Genomic DNA, 22,570 nt, shown 5'->3' with positions numbered 1-22,570 from the left:
TAGTATATAGTATCCTTGTATATATAATTATATTGTATATGGCATATACTATATAATTATATTGTGTTATTGTGTATTGTTATATATAGTACATATAATATATATTCATATAGTACATTGGTATACAGTATATTGTATATAGTATTATTATTGTATATAGTATATTGTATATAGTACATTCTATACAGTATATTGTATATAGTGTATTGTATATAGTATATTGTATATAGTGTATTGTATATAGTGTATTGTATATAGTATATTGTATATAATATATTGTATATAGTACATTGTATATAGCGTATTGTAAAATGGTGTATTAGTATATATACTATATAGTATATTGTATATAGCGTATTGTATATAGTGCATCATTGTATATACTATATAGTTTATGTATATATAGTGTATTGTATATACCATATATAGTCTTTATGTATATAGTGTATTGTATATACTATATAGTATATTGTATATAGTGTATTGTATATAGTACATTGTATATAGTGTATTATTGTATATAGTGTATTGTATATAGTATATTGTATATAGTATATTGTATATAGTGTATTGTATATAGTGTATTATTGTATATAGTATATACTATATAGTATATTGTATATAGTGTATTATTGTATATAGTATATTGTATATAGTACATTGTATAAAGTACATTGTATATAGTGTATTGTTATATAGTATATTGTATATAGTACATTGTATACAGTATATTATATATAGTATATTGTATATAGTGTATTGTATATACTATATAGTATATTGTATATAGTGTATTGTATATACTATATAGTATATACTATATAGTACATTGTATATAATATTTTGTGTATTGTATATTGGATGTTTCATTTCAAGCTCGCTTTATTTCTTTATTTGAGAATCTGACTCATATTTATATTGATTTTTGTAACCCATGATAAAATGAATATTCGTGTAATTATCTAGTACTTGTTCAGACATGGTCATAATTGGGTGACACCAGCTTGTAATATTCATCGTGCATTTGGTGATGGAATAGCTAATGAGTGCACGACACAAAGTTGTTTTCGGAGTTTTCGTTCTTGTGACACCAATCTTGAAAATGAGTCTCGGGGCCGCTATTAATGACAAAGAATTGAGTCATTAGTTGAATCGGATTGCTGCCAAACCGTGGAGAACTTCCCAAGAAACGTGACACTCGTTATTCAACAGTTTCGCAACATCTTGAAGCAAACGATAACAATAAAACGCTCAATAAATGAGTAGATCACGAACTGAAAACATCAAACAAGAAGAGTTGAAATTTGTTCCTAACTTGCAACAAAAATTACCTGTTTCTCCAAATAATTATCACCTGTGATAAACAATAAACACTTTACGACGACCCAAACAGCGGTTGATTATAAAGAATAAAAAAAAAATATGCCAAAATCACATGTCCACCTCAAGAAGCTTATGGTCAGTATTTTGAGGTCGTCAGTTTGATCCCTTATTCATTCTTAAACGAAGGAGAAACGATCACAGCAGAGAAATATTATTCTGAACTTGAAATAACACTGGGGAACACTCATTTTGTTGCATTTTAAAAAAGACCTTTCTATAGTCAATTTGAGTGTGTTGATTTCAAATCTGAAGTCGGTTTTTGTCTGCAAGCTACAGATTTTATGCAATTTGAAATGAAATGAAACCAAAATCAAGAACAAGTATTTACTCCTGCAGGGTTCTCCATAGTGTTCTATTCCAAGAGTAATGAAACCAAAATCAAGAACAAGTATTTACTCCTGCGCACGTTTTACTGACGTCACCCTAGTACAAATTTCAATGTTAAGCATCTCGTATGCAAGATTTCTTAGTGTGTACTAACTTACAATAACTGATGATGGTGTAGACGTACATGTCAGTAGCTATTTATATATTACTCCTGATGATGTAGACGTACAAGTCAGTATCTATTTATATATTACTCCTGATGATGCAGACGTACAAGTCAGTAGCTATTTATATATTACTCCTGATGATGTAGACGTACAAGTCAGTAGCTATTTATATATTACTCCTGATGATGTAGACGTACAAGTCAGTATTTATTTATCTATTACTCCTGATGCTGTAGAGGTACTAGTCAGTATTTATTTACATATTACTTCTGATGATGTAGACGTACAAGTCAGTATTTTATTTATCTATTACTCCTGATGATGTAGAGGTACTAGTCAGTATTTATTTATATATTACTCCTGTGATGTAGACGTACACGTCAGTATTGATTTATATATTACTCCTGATGCTATAGAGGTACAAGTCGTTATTTATTTATTTATATATTACTCTTGATGATGTAGACGTACAAGTCAGTATTTATTTATATATTACTCATGATGTAGAGGTACAAGTCAGTATTTATTTATCTATTACTCCTGATGATGTAGACGTACAAGTCAGTATTTTATTTATCTATTACTCCTGATGATGTAAAGGTACTAGTCAGTATTTATTTATATATTACTCATGATGTAGACGTACACGTCAGTATTTATTTATATATTACTCCTGATGCTGTAGAGGTACAAGTCATTATTTATTTATTTATATATTACTCCTGATGGTGTAGACGTACAAGTCGGTATTTATTTATATATTACTCCTGATGATGTTGAGGTACTAGTCAGTATTTATTTATATATTACTCCTGATGATGTAGACGTACAAGTCAGTATTTATTTATATATTACTCCTGATGATGTAGACGTACAAGTCAGTATTTATTTATATATTACTTCTGATGATGTGGATTTAGAAGTCAGTATCTTTTTACTCTTCCTGATGATGATGATGACGTGGAACGTCACTAAGCCTATTTTGTTTCCTGTTTTTAATATAGCTCATTTAATATACAATTACTTAATGTTGTGTGTGTTTTTAATATGTTACGTGTGCACAAGTGTCGTTTAATGTAGTTATGTACATATCATGATGTTGCGTATGAAATGTCGGATCTTCATGTGCAAATTTGAAACTTGATTTTCAGTCGTGAAACAGAAGTATCACCATAAATTTGTCAGAATAATAGAGTACATTGTATATAGTATATTTTATATAGTATACTGTATATAGTATATTGTATATAGTAAATTGTATACAGTACATTGTATATAGTATATTGTATATAGTATATTTTATATAGTATACTGTATATAGTATATTTTATATAGTATACTGTATATAGTATATTGTATATAGTGTATTGTATACAGTATATTGTATATAGTATATTGTATATAGTATATTGTATACAGTATATTGTATATAGTGTATTGTATATAGTATATTTTATATAGTATACTGTATATAGTATATTGTATATAGTAAATTGTATACAGTATATTGTATATAGTATATTGTATATAGTATATTGTATATAGTATATTGTATATATAGTGTATTATTATATATAGTATATTTTATATAGTATTATATAGTATAGCATATATAGTAAAGTAAATTAGTATACAGGAACTGTGTATACAGTATATATAGTATATGAAGTATATTGTATATAGTATATTATTTATATAGCATATATACTATATAAGTACATATATATAGGTATTATATTGTATATGGTTAGTATTGTATATATTATATAGTATCTTTATATATTATATATTGTATATGGTATATACTATATAATTATATTGTATATTATATATTTGCATGTATATAATTATATATAATATATCATATATAGGTACATTGTATACAAGTATATTGTATATAGTGCATAATATATATAGTATATTGTATATAGTACATTCTATACAGTTATATTGTTATATAGTGTATGCATTGTATATAATTATTATTATATAGTGTATTGTATATAGTGTATTGTATATAGTATATTGTATATAATATATTGTATATAGTACATTGTATATAGTGTATTGTAAATAGTGTATTGTATATACTATATAGTATATTGTATATAGTGTATTGTATATACTATATAGTTTTATGTATATAGTGTATTGTATATACTATATAGTATATTGTATATAGTGTATAGTTTACAGTGTATTGTATATACTATATAGTTTTATGTATATAGTGTATTGTATATACTATATAGTATATTGTATATAGTGTATTGTATATACTATATAGTATATTGTATATAGTGTATTGTATATAGTGTATTGTATATAGTACATTGTATATAGTGTATTGTATATAGTGTATTATTGTATATAGTGTATTGTATATAGTATATTGTATATAGTGTATTGTATATAGTGTATTATTCTATATAGTATATACTATATAGTATATTGTATATAGTGTATTATTGTATATAGTATATTGTATATAGTACATTGTATAAAGTACATTGTATATAGTGTATTGTTATATAGTACATTGTATACAGTATATTATATATAGTATATTGTATATAGTGTATTGTATATACTATATAGTATATTGTATATAGTGTATTGTATATACTATATAGTATATACTATATAGTACATTGTATATAATATTTTGTGTATTGTATATTGGATGTTTCATTTCAAGCTCGCTTTATTTCCTTATTTGAGAATCTGACTCATATTTATATTGATTTTTGTAACCCATGATAAAATGAATATTCGTGTAATTATCTAGTACTTTTTCAGACATGGTCATAATTGGGTGACACCAGCTTGTAATATTCATCGTGCATTTGGTGATGGAATAGCTAATAAGTGCACGACACAAAGTTGTTTTCGGAGTTTTCGTTCTTGTGACACCAATCTTGAAAATGAGTCTCGGGGCCGCTATTAATGACAAAGAATTGAGGCATTAGTTGAATCGGATTGCTGCCAAACCGTGGAGAACTTCCCAAGAAACGTGACACTCGTTATTCAACAGTTTCGGAACATCTTGAAGCAAACGATAACAATAAAACGCTCAATAAATGAGTAGATCACGAACTGAAAACATCAAACAAGAAGAGTTGAAATTTGTTCCTAACTTGCAACAAAAATTACCTGTTTCTCCAAATAATTATCACCTGTGATAAACAATAAACACTTTACGACGACCCAAACAGCGGTTGATTATAAAGAATAAAAAAAAAATATGCCAAAATCACATGTCCACCTCAAGAAGCTTATGGTCAGTATTTTGAGGTCGTCAGTTTGATCCCTTATGCATTCTTAAACGAAGGAGAAACGATCACAGCAGAGAAATATTATTCTGAACTTGAAATAACACTGGGGAACACTCATTTTGTTGCATTTTAAAAAGACCTTTCTATAGTCAATTTGAGTGTGTTGATTTCAAATCTGAAGTCGGTTTTTGTCTGCAAGCTACAGATTTTATGCAATTTGAAATGAAATGAAACCAAAATCAAGAACAAGTATTTACTCCTGCAGGGTTCTCCATAGTGTTCTATTCCAAGAGTAATGAAACCAAAATCAAGAACAAGTATTTACTCCTGCGCACGTTTTACTGACGTCACCCTAGTACAAATTTCAATTTTAAGCATCTCGTATGCAAGATTTCTTAGTGTGTACTAACTTACAATAACTGATGATGGTGTAGACGTACATGTCAGTAGCTATTTATATATTACTCCTGATGATGTAGACGTACAAGTCAGTATCTATTTATATATTACTCCTGATGATGCAGACGTACAAGTCAGTAGCTATTTATATATTACTCCTGATGATGTAGACGTACAAGTCAGTAGCTATTTATATATTACTCCTGATGATGTAGACGTACAAGTCAGTATTTATTTATCTATTACTCCTGATGCTGTAGAGGTACTAGTCAGTATTTATTTACATATTACTTCTGATGATGTAGACGTACAAGTCAGTATTTTATTTATCTATTACTCCTGATGATGTAGAGGTACTAGTCAGTATTTATTTATATATTACTCCTGTGATGTAGACGTACACGTCAGTATTGATTTATATATTACTCCTGATGCTATGAGGTACAAGTCGTTATTTATTTATTTATATATTACTCTTGATGATGTAGACGTACAAGTCAGTATTTATTTATATATTACTCATGATGTAGAGGTACAAGTCAGTATTTATTTATCTATTACTCCTGATGATGTAGACGTACAAGTCAGTATTTTATTTATCTATTACTCCTGATGATGTAAAGGTACTAGTCAGTATTTATTTATATATTACTCATGATGTAGACGTACACGTCAGTATTTATTTATATATTACTCCTGATGCTGTAGAGGTACAAGTCATTATTTATTTATTTATATATTACTCCTGATGATGTAGACGTACAAGTCGGTATTTATTTATATATTACTCCTGATGATGTTGAGGTACTAGTCAGTATTTATTTATATATTACTCCTGATGATGTAGACGTACAAGTCAGTATTTATTTATATATTACTCCTGATGATGTAGACGTACAAGTCAGTATTTATTTATATATTACTCCTGATGATGTGGAATTAGAAGTCAGTATCTTTTTACTCTTTTTGATGATGATGATGACGTGGAACGTCACTAAGCCTATTTTGTTTCCTGTTTTCAATATAGCTCATTTAATATACAATTACTTAATGTTGTGTGTGTTTTTAATATGTTACGTGTGCACAAGTGTCGTTTAATGTAGTTATGTACATATCATGATGTTGCGTATGAAATGTCGGATCTTCATGTGCAAATTTGAAACTTGATTTTTAGTCGTGAAAGAGAAGTATCACCATAAATTTGTCAGAATAATAGAGTACATTGTATGTAGTACATTGTATATAGTATATTTTATATAGTATACTGTTTATAGTATACTGTATATAGTATATTGTATACAGTATATTGTATATAGTGTATTGTATATAGTATACTGTATATAGTATATTGTATATAGTAAATTGTATACAGTATATTGTATATAGTGTATTGTGTATAGTATATAGTATATTTTATATAGTATACTTTTATATAGTATACTGTATATAGTATATTGTATATAGTAAATTGTATACAGTATATTGTATATAGTGTATTGTATATAGTATATTGTATATAGTATATACTATATAGTACATTGTATATAGTATATTGTGTATAGTGTATTGTATATAGTATATAGTATCTTGTATATAGTACATTGTATACAGTATATTGTATATAGTGTATTGTATATAGTATATTGTATATAGTATATAGTATATACTATATAGTATATTGTATATAGTGTATTGTATATAGTGTATTGTATATAGTATATAGTATATTGTATATAGTACATTGTATACAGTATATTGTATATAGTGTATTGTATATAGTGTATTGTATATAGTATATTGTATATAGTATATTGTATATAGTGTATTGTATATAGTGTATTGTATATACTATATAGTATATTGTATATTGTGTATTGTATATACTATATAGTACATTGTATATAATATTTTGTGTATTGTATATTGGATGTTTCATTTCAAGCTCACTTTATTACCTTATTTGAGAATCTGACTCATATTTATATTGATTTTTGTAACCCATGATAAAATGAATATTCGTGTAATTATCTAGTACTTGTTCAGACATGGTCATGATTGGGTGACACCAGCTTGTAATATTCATCGTGCATTTGGTGATGGAACAGCTAATGATTGCACGACACAAAGTTGTTTTCGGAGTTTTCACTCTTGTGACACCAACCTTGAAAATGAGTCTCGGGGCCGCTATTAATGACAAAGAATTGAGTCATTAGTTGAATCGGATTGCTGCCAAACCGTGGAGAACTTCCCAATAAACGTGACACTCGTTATTCAACAGTTTCGCAACATCTTGAAGGAAACAATAACAATAAAACGCTCAATAAATGAGTAGATCACGAATTGAAAACATCAAACAAGAAGAGTTGAAATTTGTTCCTAACTTGCAACCAAAATGACCTGTTTCTCCAAATAATTAATACCAGTGATAAACAATAAACACTTTACGACGACCCAAACAGCGGTTCACTATAAAGAATCAAATAAAAATATGCCAAAATCAGATGTCCACCTCAAGAAGCTTATGGTCAGTATTTTGATGTCGTCAGTTTGATACCTTATTCATTCTTAAACGAAGGAGAAACGATCACAGCAGAGAAATATTATTCTGAACTTGAAATAACACTGGGGAACACTCATTTTGTTGCATTTAAGAAAAGACCTTTCTATAGTCAATTTGAGTGTGTTGATTTCAAATCTGAAGTCGGTTTTTGTCTGCAAGCTACAGATTTTATGCAATTTGAAATGAAATGAAACCAAAATCAAGAACAAGTATTTACTCCTGCAGGGTTCTCCATAGTGTTCTGTTCCAAGAGGAATGAAACCAAAATCAAGAACAAGTATTTACTCCTGCAGAGTCCTCCATAGTGTTCTGTTCCAAAAGAAATGAAACCAAAATCAAGAACAAGTATTTACTCCTGCAGGGTCCTCCATAGTGTTCTGTTCCAAGAGTAATGAAACCAAAATCAAGAACAAGTATTCACTCTTGCAGGGTCCTCCATAGTGTTCTGTTCCAAAAGAAATGAAACCAAAATCAAGAACAAGTATTTACTCCTGCGCACGTTTTACTGACGTCACCACAGTACAAATTTCAATGTTAAGCATCTCGTATGCAAGATTTCTTAGTGTGTACTAACTTACAACAACTGATGATGGTGTAGACGTACAAGTCAGTATCCATTTATATATTACTCCTGATGATGCAGACGTATTAGATGATGAACATCTAATACCGCCCTCTACATTCCGACACTCAGTTACACAACCCCTTTCAAACATGTGGTCAGCTTCCGGTCAGTTACCTCTTTCTTTGTGAACCTGACGATGACCGAAGAAGGTCGAAACGTTGTTCGCTCTTCTATGTAAAATATTTTCTCAGTAGCTATTTATATATTATATCTCACAACGGCTGGTATAGGTATTAACACTTTTACTGATAAGGAGAGATCAACGTTTTGACTTTCCTAGGTCAACCTCAGGTTAAGAAAGCGAGAGTGTTTGAATGTGACCGTTAACAGACACATGTCTTATGGACGAGAATATAAACCAATATAAACAACACCTTTATACCTACACTAATTAATAATCTAATTTCCACCTGCAACGCCCCCTACCCGTTTATACTCTCGTTTGTGAAATATGTGTCTGTCAACGGTTACATTCAAACACTCTCTGTTTCTTAACCTAAGGATGACCTAGGAAGGTCGAAACGTTGTTCTCTCCTTATCAGTAAAAGTGTTAATATCCATACCAGCCATTCTGAGATACATTTTTATTTTAAGTAGGTTTCTCGTCATCAAGAACTTTTTACATATTATTTCTGATGATGTAGACGTACAAGTCAGTATTTATTTATCTATTACTCTTGATGATGTAGACGTACAAGTCAGTATTTATTTATCTATTATACCTGATGATGTAGACGTACATGTCAGTATTTATTTATCTATTACTTCTGATGATGTAGACGTACAAGTCAGTAGCTATTTATATATTACTCCTGATGATGTAGAGGTACAAGTCAGTATTTATTTATATATTACTCCTGATGATGTAGACGTACAAGTCAGTATTTATTTATTTATTACTCCTGATGATGTAGAGGTACTAGTCAGTATTTATTTATATATTACTCCTGATGATGTAGACGTACAAGTCAGTATTTATTTATATATTACTCCTGATGATGTAGACGTACAAGTCAGTATTTATTTATATATTACTCCTGATGATGTGGATTTAGAAGTCAGTATCTTTTTACTCTTCCTGATGATGATGATGACGTGGAACGTCACTAAGCCTATTTTGTTTCCTGTTTTTAATATAGCTCATTTAATATACAATTACTTAATGTTGTGTGTGTTTTTAATATGTTACGTGTGCACAAGTGTCGTTTAATGTAGTTATGTACATATCATGATGTTGCGTATGAAATGTCGGATCTTCATGTGCAAATTTGAAACTTGATTTTTAGTCGTGAAAGAGAAGTATCACCATAAATTTGTCAGAATAATAGAGTACATTGTATATAGTATATTGTATATAGTATACTGTATATAGTATATTTTATATAGTATACTGTATATAGTATATTGTATATAGTATATTTTATATAGTATATTGTATATAGTATATTGTATATAGTACATTGTATATAGTATATTGTATATAGTATACTGTATATAGTATACTGTATATAGTATATTTTATATAGTATATGGTACTATTATATAATTATATTGTATATAATTACATTATTATATAAGTATATTGTATATATAAGTATACTGTATATAGTATACTGTATATAGTATATTGTATACAGTATATTGTATATAGTGTATTGTATATAGTATATAGTATATAGTATATTTTATATAGTATACTGTATATAGTATATTGTATATAGTAAATTGTATACAGTACATTGTATATAGTATATTTTATATAGTAAATTGTATACAGTATATTGTATATAGTGTATTGTGTATAGTATATAGTATATTTTTATATAATTATACTGTATATAATTATATTATATATAGTAAATAGGTATATACAGTACATTGAATATAGTATATTTTATATAGTAAAATTGTATACAATTATATTGTATATATAGTATTATTGTGTATAATTATATAGTATATTTTTATATAAGTATACTGTATATAATTATATTATTATATAGTCAAAGTGTATACAGTACATTGTATATAGTATATTTTATATAGTAAATTGTATACAGTATATTGTATATAGTGTATTGTGTATAGTATATAGTATATTTTATATAGTATACTGTATATAGTATATTGTATATAGTAAATTGTATACAGTATATTGTATATAGTATATTGTATATAGTATATTGTATATAGTGTATTGTATACAGTATATTGTATATAGTGTATTGTGTATAGTATATAGTATATAGTACATTGTATACAGTATATTGTATATAGTGTATTGTATATAGTATATTGTATATAGTACATTGTATACAGTATATTGTATATAGTGTATTGTTATATAGTATATTTTATATAGTATACTGTATATAGTATATTGTATATAGTAAATTGTATACAGTATATTGTATATAGTGTATTGTATATAGTATATTGTATATAGTATATACTATATAGTACATTGTATATAGTATATTGTATATGGTGTATTGTATATAGTATATAGTATCTAGTATATAGTACATTGTATACAGTATATTGTATTTAGTGTATTGTATATAGTATATTGTATATAGTATATACTATATAGTATATTGTATATAGTACATTGTATATAGTATATTGTATATAGTGTATTGTATATAGTATATAGTATATTGTATATAGTATATTGTATATAGTGTATTGTATATAGTATATAGTATATTGTATATAGTACATTGTGTACAGTATATTGTATATAGTGTATTGTATATAGTATATTGTATATAGTGCATTGTATATAGTGTATTGTATATACTATATAGTGTATTGTATATACTATATAGTATATTGTATATAGTGTATTGTGTATACTATATAGTATATTGTATATAGTATATTTTATATAATATTTTGTGTATTGTATATTGGATGTTTCATTTCAAGCTCACTTTATTTCCTTATTTGAGAATCTGACTCATATTTATATTGATTTTTGTAACCCATGATAAAATGAATATTCGTGTAATTATCTAGTACTTGTTCAGACATGGTCATAATTGGGTGACACCAGCTTGTAATATTCATCGTGCATTTGGTGATGGAACAGCTAATGATTGCACGACACAAAGTTGTTTTCCGAGTTTTCACTCTTGTGACACCAACCTTGAAAATGAGTCTCGGGGCCGCTATTAATGACAAAGAATTGAGTCATTAGTTGAATCGGATTGCTGCCAAACCGTGGAGAACTTCCCAATAAACGTGACACTCGTTATTCAACAGTTTCGCAACATCTTGAAGCAAACGATAACAATAAAACGCTCAATAAATGAGTAGATCACGAATTGAAAACATCAAACAAGAAGAGTTGAAATTTGTTCCTAACTTGCAACCAAAATGACCTGTTTTTCTAAGTAATTATCACCTATGATAAACAATAAACACTTTACGACGATCCAAACAGCGGTTGACTATAAAGAATCAAATAAAAATATGCCAAAGTCAGATGACCACCTCAAGAAGCTTATGGTCAGTATTTTGAGGCCGTCAGTTTGATCCCTTATTCATTCTTAAACGAAGGAGAAACGACCACAGCAGAGAAATATTATTCTGAACTTGAAATAATGGATCAAAAGTTGTCATAAAACGTCCAGTAATAGTCAGTCACAGCGGATCACTACTGGTTGATGTCAATGCTTGATCTCATGTCTCACGCATTACTGTCCAAAAACTAAACATCGGTATGAAACTTTACCTGATCAAACAGATTCACCAGATCTTTACCCTATATATGATCACTTTTTAAACATTTAGACGTTTTTTAAAGAAAAACAATTTGCAAATCAAAGGTTAATTCAAAGTGTCTTCGAAGACTTCACTGCTACAAAGGACGTTCAGTTATTTAAAGATGGCATTTATGTGCTTACAACTCGTTAGTAGCAGTGTATTGAGGTTAAAGGAGTTTATTTTGATTAAATAAAGTAAACAACATAAAGATGTTCTTGTTTCACACCTTAAGAAATCCGACGTTTCATATTCAACAGTCTGATACATATCACCAGTTGTACTTATACAGACCACCCTTTACTGTAAGTTGATCACGACACTAAAGAGCTGTAGAACTGAGTAAACTGTTGTTGAACAATTCCAACTTTGATTCATGCAGTCGACCAGCTAGTTGTGGTTATATTCCTGTTTTAACATTTTTGATTTGGTTTATATCTTCGTAATAGCGATTCGAATAGCTACAGGTCCGTTAAAACACGTCAAGTGAAACATACAAAAAGCTCTGTACTGAACTATCATGTGTCACCAGCATATTCGAAGCCACTTAACATCACCGTTAAAGAGTTTTGGTTTTCTCTTTAAAACAACAGTCAACGTTAGACTCCACGTTTCAGTAGGAGCCGTAAGCAAGTCTAAAGTGTAGTTAACTTGTATTTGATTGTTTCAACAGGAGTCTTACGATCATTGTTCTCTTTGATTTATGTCAATGACATAGATGAAGGATTAGCCAATAAAGTACTTAAATCTGATGATGATATCAAGGTCTTGGACATTGCTGGCTATGAAGAGGATGCTGCTAATTTACAAAAGGATTTACATCATTTAGTGATTTGGGCAAATAAATGGTAAATTAGTTTTAGTTATGTGATAAGGCTGTAATAACTTTATATAGGTCACTGGGCAGATGGTGTTTGGAATATTATGTTCAGTCTTGGTTTCTTTACTTTAAGGACATTGAATTGTTAGACAGAATTCAGAAACTAAACTTGTATCTGTGATGGATGGGTTGTCATATGCGGAGAGGTTAAGATCCTTAAAACAGTTTGTTTTCTTGGAAAAATTAAGAGTTAGAGAGGATCTTATTGAAGTGTTTAAACTTGTAAAAGCAATTGATAATGTTGATGTGTCAACAATTTTCGTAATTAACAGCAATAATGAAAGAACAAGAGAACGCAAATACAGATTTAGACAAGGTACAAACTGTTTTCAGCTAAAGCTATTTCATTTTCAAATATGATGGATGTCTTTGGGAATTGGTTTGGCTTAAAAGATGAGACAGCTGAAGTGGACCAACAGGTTCCTTGTTGTCCCTAAACATTATGCTATGATATAAACTAAATGTTTAAAGTTCAGACAGACATGACTGTAACTCACTAGTTTAACTGGGAATATACTTGATTACAAATAGCATTTTCCTTTTTTAGTTTTAACCAGAGTCTTTGAAGTTTATTTTCTCTCTGTTTGGTGATATTTCTATCTACAACTTTAAACTTGCTGGAGTCATTTAAGATGTCATAAACTTTATCAAGGTAGTGTCGTTGTTTGAGAATGACAACAGCAGTTGTTTTAATATGTCATAGACTTTATCAAGGTAGTGTCGTTGTTTGAGAATGACAACAGCAGTTGTTTTAAGATGTCATAAACTTTATCAAGGTAGTGTCGTTGTTTGAGAATGACAACAGCAGTTTTTTAAGATGTCATAAACTTTATCAAGTTAGTGTCGTTGTTTGAGAATGACAACAGCAGTTGTTTTAAGATGTCATAAACTTTATCAAGGTAGTGTCGTTGTTTGAGAATGACAACAGCAGTTGTTTTAAGATGTCATAGACTTTATCAAGGTAGTGTCGTTGTTTGAGAATGACAACATCAGTTGTTTTAAGATGTCATAGACTTTATCAAGGTAGTGTCGTTGTTTGAGAATGACAACAGCAGTTGTTTTAAGATGTCATAAACTTTATCAAGGTAGTGTCGTTGTTTGAGAATGACAACAGCAGTTTTTTTAAGATGTCATAAACTATCAAGGTAGTGTTGTTGTTTGAGAATGACAACAGCAGTTTTTTAAGATGTCAAACTTTATCAAGATAGTGTCGTTGTCTGAGAATGACAACAGCAGTTGTTTTAAGATGTCATAAACTTTATCAAGGTAGTGTCGTTGTTTGAGAATGACAACAGCAGTTGTTTTAAGATGTCATAAACCTTAACAAGGTAATGTCGTTGTTTGAGAATGACAACAGCAGTTGTTTTAGCGAATTACAGAACATTGTTTTGTTTTGTTTTAAAGTTGGATGCATTTTTTATTAACAAGCTTGTTTTCAATTAGAGAAACAAATCTTTAAATTAATGTGCAGATAAAATAAAATAAATTATTTACTTTTCAATCAAAACTAATAAGATATTCAGATTTTCAAATTTGGGTTTTAAAATATTACATAAAGAATTCAAGCAACAAAATCAATACTTCAAATTCTTGTTTTAACTTCTGTCCTCGTTTCAAGAATAAATTGATTACACTATAATTCAATAGATAATAACACAAGGTTTAATTTCAAGAATAAGTTGGTTACACTATCATTCAATACATAAAAAAACAGGGTTTAATTTCAAGAATAAGTTGATTACACTATGATTCAGTACATAATAAAACAAGGTTAAATTTTAAGAATAAATTGATTACATTATCATTCAATAACTAATAAAACAAGGTTTAATTTCAAGAATAAGTTGATTACATTATCATTCAATACATAATAAAACAAGGTTTAGCTCTTACATTATGTAAAACCTTATTTCAGAATTCCACAGATAGCCTTATCTCGAACTGTTCGTTCACGTCGTGGCAGACCACAGTCAGCTGTGACTCGGGTGTCTATGAACTAGACGAAGAATACGCTTTTGTTATCACAGAATATTCGACACCGGATAAGATTGATGTTGTAGAACAAGAGTTTAAACCTGTTGACCTGGGTAAGTAAAGACGTAAGTCATCAGACAGTGTACCATTAGGATGTGATTATTGTTGATAAATCCAGGTTGTGGGACAATAGTTTAAGTCTGTTGTGTACGTAGGTAGGAAAAGTAGCGTTCTATGAGACAATATACCATTTTGTCCATATTTGGTTACATCGTGTAAGTGGTATTTAATTATAATTTCTTTTTATGTTGAATATCAGGTTTGAATCACCGTCGTACCAGATATGCTTGTCTTTTCAATGTGGGAGAACTCTGATATAACAGTGCATTATTCACTGGCAGAAGAGTTGTTCAAAAGGTGGTGGTTGGTGGTGTTGACTAGCTGTTTTGTCTCTCCTTTATTACTGCTAATTTATGTGCGTCTAGAGGAGATATCCCTCGTGTATCATTAGGAGAAATTAGGAAGGAGAAACAACTCAGATCTTCTGTGTTACAAAGTTTATAAGTTGAAGGAAATGTGTTCACAAAGAAATGTTTCTACAATCTCAAATTTCTGAACATTTGTCAATTTTAATGACAAAGAAAACGAATTTTCTGAAGAATGGCAAATACACGATTGTATAACATTTCTTAAATACACGATTGTATAACATTTAGTAAATACACGATTGTATAACATTTCTTAAATACACGATTTATAACATTTCGTAAATACACGATTGAATAACATTTCTTAAATACACGATTGTATAACATTTCGTAAATACACGATTGTATAACATTTCGTAAATACACGATTGAATAACATTTAAATACACGATTGTATAACATTTCGTAAATACACGATTGTATAACATTTCTTAAATACACGATTGTATAACATTTCGTAAATACACGATTGTATAACATTTCATAAATACACGATTGAATAACATTTCTTAAATACACGATTGTATAACATTTCGTAAATACACGATTGTATAACATTTCTTAAATACACGATTGTATAACATTTCGTAAATACACGATTGACTAACATTTCTTAAATACACGATTGTATAACATTTCTTAAATACACGATTGTATAACATTTCGTAAACACACGATTTTATAACATTTCGTAAATACACGATTGTATAACATTTCGTAAATACACGATTGAATAACATTTCTTAAATACACGATTGTATAACATTTCGTAAATACACGATTGTATAACATTTCTTAAATGGTTAGAGACAGCCCTCGAATAGCTTTGTGCGAAATTCAGAAACAAACAAACTATCTACAGCACCACCATCGTGTTTTTTTTGGTAAATATATTCATTTTATTTGTCACACAGTCACTGGTGTTTATCGTGGTGTTGTCCCTGCTCTACTCTTTAAATGTATTCGTGTAATTTCAAATATTCAAAGATCGTGTTACAAATATGGTAAAATATGCAAAACAATTAACATAATAATAAATTCACATAACTCATCAGTTCGACAAGGATGTGAACTCAACATTTCCACCTGATAATATAAAACTGTGCTATGTCCAGTTTTTGGAATTGAATTCCTTGCTCAAACTGTCATGTTATTGTTATCTTTCCTAGTATTGTAATATCGTCCTCTATACGTAATGAGCTAATAATAAAATACATTTTATGTGTATAAGAATCTCATCTCTACTGGAATTGAAACCTAATATTTCCACTTCAGACAAACCTGTGAACCCATTGGAATGTTACTAACAGAGTTGAACCGACAAACAGGGAATTATGAACGGATAGCGAGTTTGTAAAATAATTTACATGTTACTGTGTAAAGTAAACGTTATATTTCATTATTAAAATATCACTTTTTAAAGAGTGACTTTTAACTTTAAACGACTACCCCCCGCAGTGAGACAGTGATATGTTCGCGGACTCATACTGCTAGAAACCGGGTTTCGATGTCCGTGGTGTTCAGAGCACTTTGTGTACCTTTCTGTTTAACTACAAAAAACAAAACAACTTTACACCCAAATAATTATCACGTGAACATTGTTTAACTGCAGCGATGAACTTTATACGGTAGTGGATATCACGTGATCTGTCCAACGGTGACAGTCAATTTTATACGCCAATGGTTGTCACGTGATCAGTGTATAATTATAGCAGTGAACTTTTTATCATTGTGATGATCAAGTTATGATCCTATAAATATGACATTGTATGCTATTTAACCTTATACACCGGTATTTACATGGAATGTCTTTTCTGAATATGATACTGAACTTGAAACACCCTTTGTTATCAAGTGATCTTTATCAAAGTGTGGTGTTGACGTTTATGCCCGTTGATGTCTTTCAGGGTAAAATGTGAACTAACAACTTTTATTTAGTTATAACTTGTCTCAGCTCAATTTCTCTTTGACCTTTATAACTATTTATTAAATATTTATGTGAAAGATATCACATTATACTTTGTTAAAGTGTTAAGCAGAGTAATATGCTGGATATTTTGTCTTAACTATAATTTGCGTTTGAATAGATGCGAGTTTTAACTCTATAGGTGAATATATCATGTCTACGGAAGCCGAAGTTGACACTGAACCACGAGTTTAATTATTGTGTCTTATTGGACAAGAAGGGACACTCAACCACGAGTTTAATTACTATGTCTTATTGGACAAGAAGGGACACTGAACCACCTGTTTAATTATCATGTCTCACAGGACAAAAAGGCACACTGAACCACCTGTTTAATTATCATGTCTTACAGGACAAAAAGGCACACTGAACCACCTGTTTAATTATCATGTCTCACAGGACAAGAAGGCACACTGAACCACCTGTTTAATTATCATGTCTTACAGGACAAGAAGGCACACTAAACCATCTGTTTAATTATCATGTCTCACAGGACAAGAAGGCACACTGAACCACCTGTTTAATTATCATGTCATACAGGACAAGAAGGGACACTGAACCATCTGTTTAATTATCATGTCTTAAAGGACAAGAAGGCACACTGAACCACCTGTTTAATACTCATGTCTCACAGGAAAAGAAGGTACACTGAACCACGTGTTTTATTATTATATCTTACAAGACAAGAAGGTACACTGAACCACGTGTTTTATTATTATATCTTACAGGACAAGAAGGTACACTGAACCACGTGTTTTATTATTATATCTTACAGGACAAGAAGGTACACTGAACCACGTGTTTTATTATTATATCTTACTGGATAAGGAGGTACACTGATCCACGTGTTTTATTATTATATCTTACTGGACAAGATATTTCAGTGAACCACGTGTTTTATTATTATATCTTACTGGACAAGAAGATACACTGAACCACGTATTTTATTGTATTTTACTGGATAAGGAGGTAAACTGAACCACGTGTTTTATTACTGTATCTTACTGGACAAGAAGGTACACTGAACCACGTGTTTTATTATTATATCTCACTAGACAAGAAGGTACACTGATCCACGTATTTTATTATTATATCTTACTGGATAAGTAGGTACACTGAACCACGTGTTTTATTATTTTATCTTACTGGATAAGGAGGTACACTGAACTACTTGTTTTATTATTATATCTTACTGGATAAGGAGGTACACTGAACCAGGTGTTTATTATTATATCTTACTGGAGAAGATATTTGAATGAACCACGTGTTTTATTATTATATCTTACTGGACAAGAAGTTACACTGAACCACGTGTTTTCTTAGTATATGTTACTGGTAAGGAGGTACACTGAACCACGTGCTTTATTATTATATCTTACTGGACAAGATATTTCAGTGAACCATGTGTTTTATTATTATATCTTACTGGACAAGAAGTTACACTGAACCACGTGTTTTATTATTGTATTTTACTGGATAAGGAGGTAAACTGAACCACGTGTTTTATTATTTTATCTTACTCGACAAGAAGGTACACCGAACCACGTGTTTAATTATTATATCTTACTGGATAAGGAGGTACACTGAACCACGTGTTTTATTATTATGTCATACTGGATAAGGAGGTACACTGAACCAGATGTTTTATTATTATATCTGGTACACAGACCCACGTGTTTTATTATTATATCTTACTGGATAAGGAGGTACACTGAACCACGTGTTTTGTTATTATATCTTACAAGACAAGAAGGTACAATGAACCACGTGTTTTATTATTAAATCTTTCTGGATAAGGAGGTACTCTGAACTAGGTGTTCTTTTATTATATTTTACTGGATAAGGAGGTAAACTGAACCACGTGTTTTATTACTGTATCTTACTGGACAAGAAGGTACACTGAACCTCGTGTTTTATTATTATATCTCACTAGACAAGAAGGTACACTGAACCACGTATTTTATTATTATATCTTACTGGATAAGTAGGTACACTGAACCACGTGTTTTATTATTTTATCTTACTGGATAAGGAGGTACACTGAACTACATGTTTTATTATTATATCTTACTGGATAAGGAGGTACACTGAACCAGGTGTTTTATTATTATATCTTACTGGAGAAGATATTTGAATGAACCACGTGTTTTATTATTATATGTTACTGGACAAGAAGTTACACTGAACCACGTGTTTTCTTAGTATATGTTACTGGACAAGAAGTTACACTGACCCACGTGTTTTATTATTATATTTTACTGGATAAGGAGGTACACTGAACCATGTGCTTTATTATTATGTCTTACTGGACAAGATATTTCAATGAACCACGTGTTTTATTATTATATCTTACTGGACAAGATATTTCAATGAACCACGTGTTTTATTATTATATCTTACTGGACAAGAAGGTATACTGAACCACGTGTTTTATTATAATATCTTACTGGACAAGAAGGTACACTGAACCACGTGTTTTATTATTATAACTTACTGGATAAGTAGGTACACTGAACCACGTGTTTTATTATTTTATCTTACTGGATAAGGAGGTACACTGACCCACGTGTTTTATTATTATATCTTACTGGACAAGAAGGTATACTGAACTACGTGTTTTATTATAATATCTTACTGGACAAGAAGGTACACTGAACTACGTGTTTTATTATTATATCTTACTGGATAAGGAGGTACACTGAACCACGTGCTTTATTATTATGTCTTACTGGACAAGATATTTGAATGAACCACGTGTTTTATTATTATATGTTACTGGACAAGAAGTTACACTGACCCACGTATTTTATTATTATATCTTACTGGACAAGATATTTCAATGAACCACGTGTTTTATTATTATATCTTACTGGACAAGAAGGTATACTGAAACACGTGTTTTATTATAATATCTTACTGGACAAGAAGGTATACTGAAACACGTGTTTTATTATAATATCTTACTGGATAAGTAGGTACACTGAACCACGTGTTTTATTATTTTATCTTACTGGATAAGGAGGTACACTGACCCACGTGTTTTATTATTATATCTTACTGGACAAGAAGGTATACTGAACCACGTGTTTTATTATTATATTTTACAGGATAAGGAGGTACACTGAACCACGTGCTTTATTATTATGTCTTACTGGACAAGATGGTACACTGAACCACGTGCTTTATTATTATATCTTACTGGAAAAGATATTTCAATGAAACACGTGTTTTATTATTATATCTTCCTGGACAAGAAGGTACACTGAACCACGTATTTTGTTATTATATCTTACTGGATAAGAAGGTACACTGAACCACATGTTTTATTATTTTATCTTACTGGACATGAAGGTACACTGACCACGTGTTTTATTATTATATCTTACAGGATAAGGAGGTACACTGAACCACGTGCTTTATTATTATGTCTTACTGGACAAGATGGTACACTGAACCACGTCCTTTATTATTATATCTTACTGGTCAAGAAGGTATACTGAACCACGTGTTTTATTATAATATCTTACTGGACAAGAAGGTACACTGAACCACGTGTTTTATTATTATATCTTACTGGACAAGAAGTTACACTGAACCACGTGTTTTGTTATTATATGTTACTGGACAAGAAGTTACACTGAACCACGTGTTTTCTTATTATACGTTACTGGACAAGAAGTTACACTGAACCACGTGTTTTGTTATCATATCTTACTTGATAAGGAGGTACACTGAAACACGTGTTTTATTATTATATCTTACTGGACAATATGGTACACTGATCCACGTGTTTTATTATTATATCTTACTGGACAAGATATTTCAGTGAACCATGTGTTTTATTATTATATCTTACTGGACAAGAAGTTACACTGAACCACGTGTTTTATTATTGTATTTTACTGGATAAGGAGGTAAACTGAACCACGTATTTTATTATTTTATCTTACTGGACAAGAAGGTACACTGAACCACGTGTTTAATTATTTTATCTTACTGGATAAGGAGGTACACTGAACCACGTGTTTTATTATTATGTCATACTGGATAAGGAGGTACACTGAACCAGATGTTTTATTATTATATCTGGTACACAGACCCACGTGTTTTATTATTATATCTTACTGGATAAGGAGGTACACTGAACCACGTGTTTTGTTATTATATCTTACAAGACAAGAAGGTACAATGAACCACGTGTTTTATTATTAAATCTTACTGGATAAGGAGGTACTTTGAACTAGGTGTTCTTTTATTATATTTTACTGGATAAGGAGGTAAACTGAACCACGTGTTTTATTACTGTATCTTACTGGACAAGAAGGTACACTGAACCACGTGTTTTATTATTATATCTCACTAGACAAGAAGGTACACTGAACCACGTATTTTATTATTATATCTTACTGGATAAGTAGGTACACTGAACCACGTGTTTTATTATTTTATCTTACTGGATAAGGAGGTACACTGAACTACGTGTTTTATTATTATATCTTACTGGATAAGGAGGTACACTGAACCTCGTGCTTTATTATTATATCTTACTGGACAAGATATTTCAATGAACCACGTGTTTTATTATTATATCTTACTGGAGAAGATATTTGAATGAACCACGTGTTTTATTATTATATTTTACTGGACAAGAAGTTACACTGAACCACGTGTTTTGTTATTTTTTGTTACTGGACAAGAAGTTACACTGAACCACGTGTTTTCTTATTATACGTTTCTGGACAAGAAGTTACACTGAAC

At 29.8% G+C, this 22,570-nt stretch overlaps 1 protein-coding gene across 2 annotated transcripts in view; it reads left to right on the top strand.

The window, feature by feature from the left end:
* The window catches only part of LOC143229926 (uncharacterized), a 111,232-nt gene that overhangs the window by 48,696 nt on the left and 39,966 nt on the right, over positions 1-22,570 (top strand). For both annotated transcript variants that reach the window (XM_076462796.1, XM_076462797.1), the window contains exon 3: positions 15,300-15,471. In XM_076462796.1, the coding sequence (XP_076318911.1) occupies positions 15,300-15,471 (172 nt within the window). The remainder of the gene's footprint in view (positions 1-15,299; positions 15,472-22,570) is intronic.

Source organism: Tachypleus tridentatus, chromosome 10, assembly GCF_004210375.1.
Source record: "Tachypleus tridentatus isolate NWPU-2018 chromosome 10, ASM421037v1, whole genome shotgun sequence".
NCBI classification, from domain to species: Eukaryota; Metazoa; Arthropoda; class Merostomata; order Xiphosura; family Limulidae; genus Tachypleus; species Tachypleus tridentatus.
Note: the sequence above shows the minus strand (reverse complement) of the source record. Positions and strands in the feature narration are given on the sequence as shown.